The sequence below is a fragment of the Exophiala spinifera genome, assembly GCF_000836115.1.
Source record: "Exophiala spinifera strain CBS 89968 unplaced genomic scaffold supercont1.4, whole genome shotgun sequence".
In the NCBI taxonomy this organism is placed as follows: Eukaryota; Fungi; Ascomycota; class Eurotiomycetes; order Chaetothyriales; family Herpotrichiellaceae; genus Exophiala; species Exophiala spinifera.
In genome coordinates, this window is record NW_015622516.1 from 3694515 (window position 1) to 3709028 (window position 14514).

Below are 14514 nucleotides of genomic sequence, written 5' to 3' on the forward strand. Positions count from 1 at the left end.
TCCCCAGCATGTCGAGCTTGGAAGAACTCCAGCCTGCGGATCTTACCTCCGGTTGCGATTTTGTCCCAAACGAAAACATGTAATGTTTACGTAGACGGTACTCGCTTACCTGTACGGATCCGCACGGAAGTACGAGTATTATGCTGGTAGTGCGATGCATTAATTCCTGCGTAAGGTACTGAATAGGCACAGTACCTGATCCCTGCTGATCTCAATGCAAGTGAGTGCGAGTGGTCGTACAGTATACCGCACAATACTCTGTCCAGACTAATGTGGTTGTATTCGTGGATGGCCCTGCCATCAAGCAAAGGCGGCCCATGCACCCGGTGCGGGCCTCGCCAGCCTCCTTGTCATAGCTTCGCCAGCCCGCCCGACCTTCCAATTTCTCTCGATAACAGATGCTAAGTAGGCTAGCGAGGCTAGATTGATTAGGTGGCCTAGCCGAGGCCCCGAGGCGTCCCGGACTGCTGCATTCTAGAGCTCCATCATCGTTATCGTTTGACCTTAATCCTTTAGACGACTCTGCTGTTCATGTTGGTTTAAGCCCGGACTAGAGCTCCTGACTCTGCTTACTGGGGCGATAGCTCTACTCTCACAAGAACCAACGCCCAGCATGGCGACCAAAGCAGTCATTCCCATCCTGGTTGGGATGATGTTACTGACCGGCTGTGCCAATACAATCCTGACCAAGTATCAAGACCAGCAATGCGTACGCGATTGTGATGATAACCCTAAGACCTTCGAACAGCCTGTTATCCAGACGTAAGGAACTGCAGACTTGGGGACGCGGACCTGAACCTAGCTAACGGTACAACAGCGTACAAATGTTCATCGGTGAGATGGGCAGCTGGCTTGTGATATTAGGCTTCTACTTATACCGATTCTTCATCCTGTCTACCCGCGAAGCTCCTCTGCTCTATCAGCCCGTGAACACCGACGAACCAGAAGAAGACGACGATGTTACCGTACGACCGACCTCAAGAAACGCCCCGAGTCCCGCGTTGAAGCCTCTCATACCAAATGCCGACGATCGAGCTCCACTGGAGGGCTGGAAACTGGCACTACTCAGTCTCCCATCTTGCTGTGACATTGCAGGAACCACTCTGATGAACGTTGGTCTGCTATTTGTGGCGGCTTCAATATACCAAATGACAAGAGGCGCTCTAGTGCTCTTTGTTGGTCTCTTTAGTGTAGTGTTTCTCAAGAGAAGGCTCTATGCCTATCACTGGCTGTCCCTTGTGATTGTGGTGGCTGGTGTCGCCTTGGTTGGCCTGGCTGGCGTCATCTCATCTGGCAACAGGCAGCCATCGCCTCCACAGGATCCTCAGGAGACACTGCTTGGTGTGCGTCTTTGGGTGCGGTCTGTGGTTGCTGAGGCCGCTAGCACAGAAGTCCTCAAGACCCTTGTTGGCATTCTTCTGATCGCTTTCGCTCAAATCTTCACCGCAACCCAATTCTGCCTGGAAGAATGGATTCTGGAAAACTACGCACTCGAGCCGCTGAAAGTAGTCGCTTGGGAAGGACTGTTTGGCTTTGTGGTCACGATCTTGGTGCAGGTAATCTTACACTTCAGCATCGGAATTACAAAAAATGGGAGGTATGGGTACTTCGACGCCGAGGAAGGTTATCGACAAGTGTTCACCAACAGAGCAATTGGAATCTCAAGTCTTGCTATTATGGTGTCGATTGGTGGCTTCAACTTCTTTGGACTGTCCGTGACGAGAAGTATTTCTGCAACATCCCGCTCCATCATCGATACATGCCGCACTCTTTTCATATGGCTTGTTTCCCTTGGGTTGGGTTGGGAATCATTCAAGTGGCTTCAAGTCGCTGGATTTGCTCTCGTAAGTGGACAATTGCATGCGACTTACTGCGGATGCTTACACCGTGTAGCTTGTTTATGGTACCTTCATGTTCAACGACCTTGTGAGACCACCCATCCGAGCTCTACTTCCCAGAAGGGGGGAGGAGGAGCCCTCGGAGCACACTCATTTGCTCCCAGAAGAGCCAATCGAACATATATAGATCAATATAGACCTTGTGCTCAATCTTGGACCCTAGTTGAGAAGCCTAGCTGAAACACCTCACCCTGTACCCGACCTCAATATGCGAGGACTCTACATACTTGCGGACGAACTTTCTCTCGACAGAAGTCTTTCGATACGATACATTAATTTTGGCTAGGCAGTGGAGCAACACTGCAGACTGCGTCTGGTGAGACGAATTCCAATAAGACAAGGTTTTATCCGGCAAAACACCCCTTTTAAGAGTCCATCTCATATCGCGACAGGTTATCTGCGACACAAGAGCCCAGCGCTGTGCTTCCACCATGCAAGGCATGACAATTAGAGCCTGGACTCTGAATTTTTAATTTCGACCCTGTTTACTCCGGTGCTACTGTCGCGGCTGAAATTTTCGCCTAGTCACCGGACATAAAGTTGACTTTGACGCAAGGGGGTGTGCTTCCCACTTGAGAGAAACTCCTTGAAAAGGCCAGATCCAGCTCCCACCAGGAGGCGGGATGTTTGTGTAACACGAGATGCGAGCTGCATCGGGAAATGCAAGGGCAGACATGAAATCATGTCTGAGACAGGCGGCTGGTTGCACAGCTAACTCGACAGACGCCATGGCAGCTGGATTCGCAATACACGTTGCTGCGCGTCCTGTATTGTGTCTGCGATCTGGTGATTCCCATCTCCCCTGTCTCGCCTCGACAACACCCCTATCTATACTGAACCATTCCCACAATGGGACAATGGACACATCAAGATTTACATCGTGCGTGATCCATCCAGTCAGCCTACATACAGCCTCATGCATTCTTTGGTCGAAGGAGCGTTCATTCCTTCAACTCCTCGAGGATCACCTCCAACCCAAGATGGGTCTCGGATCCAGTTTTCGAAGCTTCTACAACGAACACTCTCGGTGAGGTCGAAAGCGAACGGACTTCAGGCACGGCTTCGCAGGATGGCGACCAGGCCGGGGGTGCCCCAGCTTAAAGCTCCCTTCCCTCTCAAGCTAAATGAGTCTCCTCGTGTCAGCGAAGAGCATTCGTCTACGACGCTGTGTTCGCGAGAGCTTCGAAGATCAGGAACGAGCTCTGACGACCTCCGTGGCCTTGCGAAACAGCATGCCAGTAGTCCAACCACGCCACTGCTCCCGTCTCCAATCACACATATGCCAAAAGACGGAGAGGACTCATACTTTGGAGCCTCTGAGACTCGAGATTCAAGTCAGACTTTGAATGATGCTGTGCTCGACAAGTTACAAATCCTATCGTATTATTGCAACGAGGAAGATTCCCGCAGCAGTACAACCATGGCGTCGTTGTGTTCCAACTCAGGCCCTGACGAGAAGGCGGATGAAAATGATAAAAGTACTACGTCCGACTCTTTTCCAGTCACCCCGATCGATCAGATCCCACCTGCGTTTGTTTGTTCGGACGAGTCGGGATGGCTGGCGAATACGACATCTCATGATGAGAGACGCAGACGGTTCAAAGCAAGATTATACCAAATTGTTCAGCACCCCTACAGCCAATACGACCCAGAATACGCAGACGATCAAGTGGTGAGTGCAAATTCTCCCTGCCTCTGACGAGACTCTATGTACCTAACGGTCACAGATGGTCGCTACCGTGCTGGTTGGATCTGGCAAACCGAAGATTGTCCAGATTCAGCGACCTCTGTCCCGTCGGCAGGGGTCAACGCCGACGGCGGAAATTCCACAAAACCCATCGACACCGGTACAAGCGACCATGGAGGTCTCTGCGTTCAGTCCTTATGACACTCCGAGCGAAGTTGCAGAAATACCGCAGTCAGAGAATTCCCTGGCTGCAGCGGCGGATGAAATGCCTCGGCACTCTCCTTCGAATCAGCTGAGCCCTGCTGCTGTACCTGCTTCTTTGTGTCACTTGACAAGAAAGCCGATACCTCAACGGTCGAGCAGTGGCGTGCGTGGTGTCGACGAGCCGCAAGTATCGCCGGTCTTGGCTGACCCATTCACCGTGTCCAAAAGGTGGTCGACATGCTCGGACTCGTCATCGACATTCAGTGTTAGAGCAGGGCTCGCACGAGATCGATCTGGTGGTGTCGGGCTTGTGTCTTTACCCTCTTTGTCTCCCACTGACGAAGTGGCGGCGCGGTCGACCTGTCGAAAAATGAATAGGGTTCTCAAAGCCGTGACACTGGCCATTTCCAATTATCCTGATGGAATGCTTCAGCTTGGGTCCCCGTCAGTACTCGCGGTCCGATCCCCGAATGTAGCAGACCAGATTTATATCGGCACGCTTGGAAAGATATTCCCGACGGCGCCCGCCATACTATTGTCGAGCCTCGCAGCGTGGATTCTGATCGACGTATACTTTACACATTTCGAGGTGGTCGCGTCTGAGACGAGTGGGCATGGATATGGATGTCCTGGAGGGGCGGTGCACTTGCACTCGCACTCGCACTCGCACTTGCCGGGAAACCTGGATAGGATCCCTACCAAGGCGAGAGCGATGCTGGGTCTTGACTACAATCGGTCCAATAGTGAAGTGCAATCAGCGTCGTCCTCGTCGTCCTGCTTGACGGTGCCCGCGGAGAGTATGAGAAACATGGCGAGGGCCGTCCATGATGGCATGTGCATCGTTAGTCAACGACTGATTGAGTCGTTGAGAGGCTGTTGGGATGAGGATATATGGCGGTCTCTGAAGGTGCTGGTTGAGGTCATTGAATCTGGGCACCGGTGATATTGATTCTTCTTCGTACCCCGAGAGAAGCAAAACATTGGACTTGGTAGTATCCTTTTTTTGTTTCTTGGTGTATGAATAGGGAATTCGACTTGCCCTTATGCCCTCACTGTGTCATCATGCAGGATAGGGGTGAGAGACCTCGACTTGATTTATTCTTCCGAGGGTTCTTTATCCCTCTCATATCACGTCACGCCATTAAGGAACTATAATTGAAACATAAGCTGTATCTCCGTGACAAAATTAAAGACAAGGTTCACCTCGACGAAAGGTCAAGTCTATCCCGATGAACAGGTGAAAAGAGGTCAGGGTCTATCTCAGCGACAAAGTGACCTCAATGTCTCTCTGGTTCAAAGCCCAGGCGTTCTCAACCGTCCACTCCCACTCTGGATGCGCGAGCTCGATCTTGAACTTCAACAACATGGCCGGCACGAGCTTGTGCAGTTCGAGCAGCGCGATGTTCTTGCCCAGGCACGACCTCTTCCCTGCGCCAAAGGACAGGAGACTGTGCTCCATCGATTTGGTCGCCACCTCTTCGTCGCTCAGCCACCGGCTCGGATTCCACGACTCGGCGTCGTCACCGAAAACGTGCGTGCTTCTGTGAAAGACCCATGGGTTGATCCCGATTATTGTCCCCGCTGGGAAGAAGGTTCGAGTCCCGTCCTCGTGGAGGAGTGCTAGCCCTTCTCCTTCTCCTCCCCTTCCGCCAATGCCGACGTTGTTTTTGGTGGTGTTTGCGTTTGCGTTTGCGTTGTTTGCGTTGGTCTTCGGGACGACACGTTCCAAAGGTAATGATAGCGCCGGATTCAGTCGCAGACCTTCTTTGATCACCGCACAGAGATACGGTAGGCTCTCTTGCGTTTCGGCCCACGTCGGGCATGGTACGGAGATTTTCGAGTCTCGTGCGGCACGGTCGAGTTCGTGGACCAGTGTAGCGAGGGACTCGGGGTGTTTGAGAAGATAGTAGAAGATCGCGCGAAGTGTGGATGCGATTGTGTCACTTCCTGCGTTGATGTTCATCTGGTTTTGCGTCAGCGGGCGTGGACGTGTGAGCCTGTATTTGCTGTATATTGAGACGAAGATGAGGACGTGGATGGGGACAGGGGTTGAAAAGACGTGGCGTCTACTGAAAACCAGAGAAACCCAACGCAACAGAATGTTAGTAGTGAGTGATATCAAGAAAAAGGGGGAAAAGAGAACGGAGAAGGGGGATGGGGCGGGTGCTTTTGAAGTAGATACAATAAAAGGTACACCAACGAAAAGATATGATAGAATCTGACCGTCCGTCAAGGCTTCGTCTCCATCGGCCTGTTCCTTTCTGACTTTGAGAAATCGGGTGAGGAAATCGGGTCTGCTGAAACTGTTGTCGGCGTCTTGGTTTTTCTGGTCGCCACCACCCCCTTTTTCAAGGTCTTGAAGACGTCCCTTGAGCAAACGCTGTGCAAAGATCAAAATAGGCGAACTGACACTCTTGCGAAAGTACTTGACGTAGACCGGATTCTTGCCCAGGAAAGCCTCGTCTAGCCACGGCATTTGGCCAAGGACGCTGAAGTACGAGAAGTTGGATCCGATGGCGTCAATGATCCCGTCGACGTCAGTGCCGGACTCGATGAAGCCCAGCCGGCGACTGAAGGTAAGTTCGCCGATGACATCAAAGGCGAAGAACTGGAGGTATTGTGCGAGATCTAGGCAACGGCCGGGGCTGATGGTGGTTGTCGTGGCGGTGAGTTTGTCATGGTCGTTGTCACTCGCAGCACAAGTTGGGCTGTCGTTGGCATTGCCACTGACAGTCTCATTCTCAGAGGCACTGGATTTGGCAAACCGCGATTCCAACGTGTCCAAGAAACACAGTGTCGTCCGCTCAACTAGACTCTCGTACTCCACGAGCGTGCTTAACGAGTAGGCGTGGGCAATCAGTCTCTTGGATTTGGCGTGGGCCGTCTCGTCCGTCTCAGCCACTAGACTGGCTGCGCGTCGCCCGTTGACAATGTTTTGGAAAACGCTGTAAAAGTCCGACTTGACGAGACCTTTGCCGATACCGTAGATCTGAGGGGTGTAGCCTCGTGAACCGGACACGGAAACGTAGTTCGGCCCCAGACGTACGAGGTTGCCGTGCTTCTTGTGCAGCGCGAGATGCACCTCGTGGGGATTGCGTCTGTAGACCAGGAGTGCCCGGTATGCGTCGGTGAAACGAGCGAAGAAAGGACCTGGAATCGACGACGGCAGAAGAAAGTAGTTTCGGACCAGAGTGTAGACCACGATTGCTGGGATCAAGCACAACAACAATGAGATCAACATTTTGACTTTGGCTTTGATCCCGCGTTTGATCCGGATATTGAAGCCGAAGCTGACGCTGGTTTTTGGTGCCGACGTTGCTCTTGATCGTGATCCTAGATCTGTAACCCTCGGTAACCGTAGATAGGTCCTGCGTAAGAGAAAATGAAAAGGCAGTCCCTAGGTATGGTTAATTGATCAAGGCCTGGGATACCGGTCAAAAAGCACCGACTTAGGTCTTCAGTGGTCTTTTCTTTCGCTGCATCATTCGAGAGAGGCCTTGAATCATTGATATATGTCGTGGACAGGATCAGTATAGCTAGCGGGAGAGATAGCTTAAGTGACTGTCAAGGGTCTTGCAAGATGCAGAAAAGTCCTAAGAAGGCTTTGCCGGCAAATTTCCGCTGCCAATGCCAAAAAGACCAGATCCCAAAGTACAAGTGACGAGGTTGGAGCTAGAAACTCCGGGGGATCGGCGGAAGAGGGCTGACTAGGCTCTCTCAGGTACAAGTAGTGACGGACACGAGGTGCGAAGAACAGCGCTCGGGGATCTGGCAAGGCAAAAGTGGTGTATACATCTAACTCGTACTCTAGCTGAGCGCGGAAGCCATTCCGTCTTCTACGGTTGGCGTCGGAAATGACAGATGGAGACAGCCAAGTAGAGGCCAGAGCGGCGGGTTGTCGGTTGAAAGCTATTCTGACAATTATGACAAGCTCATCGCACCTAAGGACCCTCCGCGCTGTTGAAGCCCTTGCAGCATCGGACGATCATCTATCCATGTCCTGTGAACGTATGCCAGATGTATACCTGAGGATGCATGTGCGAACTTCTTCGCAAAGCACCAAAACAGTAAGATCATGGTTCTGTCCAGTCCACCTGCTCCGTCACCGGTGCCGCTCCCTCCTTGGTGTAGGATATTTTTAGACGCAATCGGAGTTTGGGAGGCAGAGACTAAAACCAGTGTCAGCAGTAGAAACGAAGAAAAAAGGTAATACATTGACTCACCCCCGTAGCTGGAACAACCTTCATAGCCTGGGCAGCCTCCTCGCCACCACCAAGGGTGCTCCGGTTGATGGCCTGCAGCGTCAACTTCTGACTCTTTGGCACTGCAGCTTGAAGGCCTACGCCGGTCATGCTCCCAAATGACGAGTTGTTCTTGAAGCGAGCGACGATCTGCGCCCCGGAACTGCTCTTCGACAGCTGCATAAAAACCACCAAGTCATTCTTGTTATAGGCTGGATGTGCCTGTAACCCAGATAGAGCAGGACTGGCATTCTTGGCTGTTCCGTTACCAAACAGGTCCATGATGGAATCGGTGTTGGAAGTTGGCACAGGGCTTTTCGTCTGCGGCGGAGGGCTCGAAACGGAGGCTCCTCCACCAAGAATATCGGCGAGGAGGTCTGCAGTTTGTTGCCGACCGTTGAGGGTAGCGCTCGCAGTTACAGCTGGGACGTCTGAGCCGCCCATCAGATCCAAAAGCATATCTGACTCGGTGGTCTTGGAAACTTTGGTGTTCGTCTTTGCCTTCAACGTCTTCCGTTTATCCTTTGCGGGAGCAGTCGCCTGTCCGAGAACACGCTGTTCCTCCTTGATTTCTGGTGGAGGCATTCTCTCCAAGACGCCTCGACGTATGGAGTCGTACCCAAAGAGATTACTGTACTCGACCGCTCGTTGCTGGATCTCAACACTTAGATCAGATGTCCTCGATTGCATCAGTCGTCGTATTCTCTCGACCTGTGACTGGTCGGACATTCTTGTGGTCAGCTTCATGGAAGACGTTATGATGAATTCAGTCACGACCTGATTTGCATAGGTTGAGTTCAGGATCGTGGAATATAGGTCGACAATATCACTTTCCCTAACCTCCTTCACCAGTTCTTCCTCTTCATATGAGCCTCCTTGGAGCAGAGCATCTCCAAACTCACCAATGACCCATACGCCAGCCAGAGTCAGAGCTTCTTGGGTGATATCGGCCTTCAAGGCTGAGTACAACTTTTGGACAGAGTACGACTGCTGATCGGGTGACGTAGCGATAAGCCGTATGAAGGATGACAGAATTTGCTCCCTGACGTAGTTGCCCGCTAACTTGACAACTCTCAGCATGGTGTCGATATGCCATCGTTTGTTGGGAGCAAAACGATCGGCGGCAATTCCAATCTGTGTGGTGATGACGGATTTGAACTCGTTGTCCGCCACTTCCAAAAATGCAAGCAGTTCTCTCACTAGTACACGCACATTGTCTTCCCGAATCAGGGTGAAGCTGAGATCCAAAGCGCGTCTGCGGATGGAAATATCCGGATCCCTCAGGCACTCTAGAATGGTGTTTCGGTGTCGTTGGACCGCATTCGGCTCAATCGCCACAACCTTAATCAAAGTGTTCAACGCCACGTAACGGATATTGTTGTCTTTGTTGGCGAGGAATTTCCCCAGGATATTGACTCCCAGCACTCGTAGTCCTGAATCGGCCTCAATATCAAGGATAGTGAGAACTGCTTCGTAGAGAATCGCATTTCCGACATTCTTGGTAGACTCGGTGTTGGTGGCCACTTGGGCCAAAATGTCGTTCATTAATTCACTCGTTGTCGCATCGCCCCGTCCTAGTACTCGGAGTAATTGCAGAATCTTCACTTGTAGAAATGGATCCGTGATTCCGGACACGTCGTGCTCAGGGGTGTATCCGGAGCTGGTCAGGCTTTTTAACGTTCTGACTAGGTGAGGAACAACAGGTCGAAACATCTCGACGAGGCCCTCTTCACCGCCCTCTGCTTCGTCCGCCTCACACATGCTCGCAATCAGAGTTATGCCACAGAGCAAAACTCCATGATTTCTGTCTTGTAGGAGCAGTTTGGCTTTCTCCAAAAAATGTTCTTGCAGGTCTGGCACCTTGCGACATATTCTCATTGCGCACAGAGCAGCCTTTCGACGAATGTAGGGGTTCGCAGTCGATATGAGCGTTTCAATCTCAGGGAATAGGTCTCGGGACATTTCAATCGAGGCGATATTTCCAAGGGTGCAAAGAGCAAGGCCAACAACATATTGGTTGGAGTGGTTCAGATCGCTACCGCCATTTAGAGATCCTGCAGTATGGGACTGTGAGGAGAGCTTACTTTTTCAACGAGTTTGTTACCAAAGTTAGGACTTCTTGGTTCTCATCCAACAAGAGCATAGTACCCAAGTAGCCCAGGCGTTTGTCTGCGAAGCGAGGCGAGGCGAGCAGTTTGAGACATTCGATCTGGCCGAAATGGGTGCGCTCGCCGAGCGTAAAGAGATAGAGAAGTTTGGCGACATTGTTCCTCCTGTTCATAGTCAGAATCTGCACATTGGATGTCCTGGCGCGTTTAAAGACCTTATATTGGAATCGTGACTTTCTTCGCGGAAACTGGCTCGGATCGCCGCACTCTCCTTTTGGACGACGGCTCGTTCGTCGGCGATGGTCTTGGACGCTCGCACATTGCGAATAAATTGCTTGACTGGATAATCAATCAGCGACTGGACTTGTGTACACCGACAAGACGTACGAGAGGTCATGCTGTCCCGTTGCGCTGACCCGTAGAGGGGCCACGTTGCGCTTTCAGTGGCTCATTGGAAGCGGATGAACTCGAGGGGGGATTAGAATGAGAAACGCTGCGAGGAAAGAAACTGCCGGCGTGACAGACTCGTAGATGAGATTGATCAGTGCCACGAATGGACCTCTGCGACGGATGGGCTGACAAGTTCGATTGTGGTGAGCGAGAGTTGAAGCACACAGCGAAATGATGCCGCCCGCAGAAACTCGCTCTGTCCAATCGGATTGCACCATGGCGTTTGTCCCTTGCAAGGCTGCGCATTTGAGATGGAGGTCAGTTATAACTACGACGACGACGAGTACTTCGTAGTTGCGACGATTGACCAGACACGCAATGTACAGAAACAGCTGTATTCTTCAGGACGCATCAAGTGCTACATCTACGTCTCCTTCAAGACACTCACACCTCCAACACGCGTTTCCTGTCTTTCTTGATCTTCCTTCTCCAGCCATTGACATCCTTCCCTCCCTCAACATCTCGCAAAGCTTCCATCTTCGCTTCTGCGACGTCCTTCAACGTCCTCCCTCGGACTACTCTGGTCTCGACGTTGACCCCTTCTTCAGTCCATTCATCCATCTTTGCCCCCACGTACTCTTCGATCGCATGGACCAAAGCCACGTCCCGCTGGCCGACGAAGGTAACGCTCGTACCCCGCCTTCCCGCCCTTGCGGTACGCCCGACCCGGTGCACATAGTCTGTGGGGTTGCGAGGGACGTCGTAGTTGATGACGATATTGACTTCTGGAATATCGAGGCCTCTTGATGCGACGTCCGTTGCAATGAGTACCCGGGACTTTCGAGCCCGGAAATCAGAGAGATTGCGATTCCGTTGAATCTGCGCCAGCTCAGAATGCAACGCGGTAACAGGATGCCCCAGTGACAACAGTGTCCGGTGGAGGATGTCAGCAGTAGAGGTTCTATTGACAAACACGATGATACTAGGCTCTGGTACCTTGGTGAACGAAGGCACGGTGAGGAGTACGTGTAAAAAGGCGTCTTTGTGGGTCATTGGGGTTTGAAGATAGGTTTGTGATAAACTTGTGGGAAGTAGACTGGACGCAATGGAAGAATCGGACAGGTCTGTGATCTCGGAGACAAAAACCGGTAGGCGGCCCTCCGGCCGTGGCAACTCTTTCAATGCACGAACTTCTGGGGTAACGGTGGCCGTGAACAGAAGCGTCAGCCGGGAGGAAGCCGGCGGCAGGGCGGAAAGACAAGTGTTAAGGTCTGGCAGCATACCAGACCCTGGGTCAAGCAATCTGTCGGCCTCATCCAAGACCACTGCTTTGGCCCGTTTTAGCCCGACAACTGTTTCTTCCCCCGAGTTTAGGATATGATCAGCTAGCCGACCTGGTGTTGCAACAACAATATGTGGTCGTTTCGATAGCGCCACAGCTTGCGGCCTCATGTCACTACCGCCAGTGATCAAGACCGTCTTCAATCCCTGTGGCGTGCCGAGCGCCTGGAACTGTTCATAGATTTGTAGGGCAAGTTCTCGAGTTGGAGTGAGAACGACGGCATATATGCCGAAAGGATCCTCTGCCCACTTCTGTAGAATCGGCACCGCGAATGCTACTGTCTTGCCCGTACCGGTCCTCGACCCACCAATGCAGTCTCTTCCCTGCATTATCTCTGGGATGCATGCTCGTTGGATTTCTGTGGGATGCAAAATGGCCATTGCAGCTAGCGAATGTGTCAACCATGGCGCAATGTTTAGGCTCTCGAAAGTAGCGGAGGTCGTCGGTATCGAGTGGGACGGCGGCACCAAATGATTCCTAGGGCCTTGCGTGGGAGGCTTCACTCTTGATAATGAGGTTGGCTCAGACGTGGTTCGGACTTTGTCGTCGTCGTGGCTGATGTCAGTGTCGATCGAGATGCGCCTTCGTTTGGCAGGGGGGTTTTGGAAGTCTCCAAACTCGATCAATTCAGACTGGTCGCTGGTCGATGTGTAGCCGCTAGGAGGGCTCTGAGAGGCCTTTAAAGGTGCCATGTGAGATCAGTCCTGGTGTGTTTCAAGTGCTTCGCTTTCGAAGAGTTGCAGATGTGGCAGACCAAAAAAATGTCACTGATAAATACTTCGATTTCTCCGAGAAGCTAATCTCGTATCTCGTATACGGAGTTAACAAGGGAACCGGCATATTATTGCCGGCGGCTGATGGCGGGCGCGTTTCAACTTTGAAAATGACCGTCTGCTTCTGTCCCATATTATCCAAAGAACTGGCGGGCGCTGAGATACTGTTCAAATCCAGGATTGAACCTCCAGATCGCGCAAATGGTTTTCCCCAGCACAGGATGCGAGACCTGCAAGATCCGACGAATTAAGGTGAGTAGAGCCGTCTTCACCCGTCTACGGTTGTTGACTGGCAAAGTGCGATCAAACCCGCCCGACTTGTCAGAGATGTCTGAAGGCTCGGAGGGTTTGCTATGGTATGGGCGCTCTCGCCGCCGTCCATATCGAGAACTCCTATGCCAGTGGAGTGAAGAAGCGGCCTCGGGGTCCCCGGTCGGTGCTGCGGAAAAGCAGCAACATCGGCTTTGGCTCTACGCTGTCCGGGGATTGCGTCGAACTGAAGACTCGAGCGATACTATACTATTACAGTCAACACCTCAAGGCGCCTAGAAAGGCGCCGAAAGTACTCAAAGCACTCTCAGAGGATTACCTGCTTGCATGGATTCCTAAACTGGATAGCCCTATCATTGATCTCGCCGTCTCTTGCATGGCGCTGGCGGTTTTTTCACGAAGGTACAAGTATCAGCCGGCTGCGATTGAAGCGTCTCTCAATTACCAGCATCTGTTGCAAGTTGCGCGGACTTCCATACCATCTCTTGTTAACAACGACATCGACACTTGCCTCATATCAATATTCTTCATGAGCCGGTATGAAGACGTAGTATATGAACCGAGAGATGACATCGATCGGCAAGTGGTTGGGCCAAAGAGCTTTCGACACCATGATGGCGCACTGTCCATTCTGAAGATGTGGAAAAACCATCTCAGTGTGGACCAGCCTGCAACCGACATTATGAAGTACACTCGACGTGGGATGATCAAGTCTGCTCTACTGAGAAAACAGGGCTTACCTGCATGGATCGTCGATGGCAGCACATTCGGCGAACGCGGGCTGGAGCTTGAATATGATCGCATTGTTGTTCGACTAGCGAATCTCCGTCATGAGATTTTCGTCTTTTTCGGACGACATGGTGAGTTCGATCGCACAAAGGCAGAACAACTTGCGCAAGAAGCGCGGGATATCGATAAAACCCTCGAACATTGGGCGCTGCATTTTCCCAGCACTTGGTCCTACCAGCGGTTCACACTCCCTGACCACGGCCAATTTCCAACAAGCAACTTCTTCTCTGCTTCAATCTACAGCTATTCCAGTATCGCTCATGCAGCAGTATGGAATCAGTACTACTCGACTCGAATGCTTTCGCTCAGTACCCGTATCAGAATCCTAGAGAGCGAGCAGTTTCAGCCCTTGGCCGCTGTAGAGCGAGAACTGGCCGAATGCGCATCGTCTGCCGACAACATGGCAATAGACTTTGCATCTAGCCTGCCTTACAGCTTGGAGAGATTCAAACTGAGGGAGCTTGATGCTTCGCTTACACCTGATCATTCAATTATTCAAGAGTCAAAGGAGGATATCAGACCCTACTTCTCTTCAATGACGATCTGGCCTCTGTCACTTGCTACAAACCTGGAGAATATCGAAAACAAGCAAGTTCTTTGGCTTCGGAGTCGGCTTGCAGATCTTGGGAGGATGTCGGGGTATGGGATGCTCGAGTCACTAGCCACTACACCGTGGTTGCGGCTTTGACTTCGAATGGTGACACAAGTAGGGAAGTGGATGATTTATCTATTGACCTGCAGTGACCATCCACCCCCTCTCTGTACTATTATGACGGCCTGTATTCGGTACTATGGAATTGATTGTGATGACA

The 14514-nt window shown here is 51.8% G+C and overlaps 6 protein-coding genes across 6 annotated transcripts; 3 read left to right on the forward strand and 3 right to left on the reverse strand.

The window, feature by feature from the left end:
* Positions 1-613: 613 nt before the first annotated feature.
* On the forward strand, positions 614-2025 carry PV08_06552 (uncharacterized protein; the record flags this gene model as incomplete). The annotated part of the gene is made up of 3 exons (XM_016380886.1): positions 614-762; positions 818-1844; positions 1894-2025. The coding sequence occupies 3 exons, from the start codon at positions 614-616 to the stop codon at positions 2023-2025; spliced, it is 1308 nt and encodes a 435-aa protein (XP_016236713.1).
* A 942-nt stretch (positions 2026-2967) lies between these two features.
* Positions 2968-4732, forward strand: PV08_06553 (uncharacterized protein; the record flags this gene model as incomplete). The annotated part of the gene is made up of 2 exons (XM_016380887.1): positions 2968-3570; positions 3626-4732. 2 exons carry the CDS (start codon positions 2968-2970, stop codon positions 4730-4732), a joined length of 1710 nt encoding a protein of 569 aa, XP_016236714.1.
* A 312-nt stretch (positions 4733-5044) lies between these two features.
* Positions 5045-7030, reverse strand: PV08_06554 (uncharacterized protein; the record flags this gene model as incomplete). Its single annotated transcript, XM_016380888.1, has 1 exon — positions 5045-7030. The coding sequence occupies one exon, from the start codon at positions 7028-7030 to the stop codon at positions 5045-5047; it is 1986 nt and encodes a 661-aa protein (XP_016236715.1).
* Positions 7031-7862: 832 nt separating this feature from the next.
* On the reverse strand, positions 7863-10535 carry PV08_06555 (uncharacterized protein; the record flags this gene model as incomplete). Its single annotated transcript, XM_016380889.1, has 4 exons — positions 7863-7958; positions 8013-10065; positions 10115-10303; positions 10354-10535. 4 exons carry the CDS (start codon positions 10533-10535, stop codon positions 7863-7865), a joined length of 2520 nt encoding a protein of 839 aa, XP_016236716.1.
* Positions 10536-10972: 437 nt separating this feature from the next.
* PV08_06556 (uncharacterized protein) lies at positions 10973-12562 on the reverse strand (the record flags this gene model as incomplete). Its single annotated transcript, XM_016380890.1, has 1 exon — positions 10973-12562. The coding sequence occupies one exon, from the start codon at positions 12560-12562 to the stop codon at positions 10973-10975; it is 1590 nt and encodes a 529-aa protein (XP_016236717.1).
* Positions 12563-12844: 282 nt separating this feature from the next.
* PV08_06557 (uncharacterized protein) lies at positions 12845-14390 on the forward strand (the record flags this gene model as incomplete). The annotated part of the gene is made up of 2 exons (XM_016380891.1): positions 12845-12895; positions 12969-14390. The coding sequence occupies 2 exons, from the start codon at positions 12845-12847 to the stop codon at positions 14388-14390; spliced, it is 1473 nt and encodes a 490-aa protein (XP_016236718.1).
* Between the last annotated feature and the right edge of the window lie 124 nt (positions 14391-14514).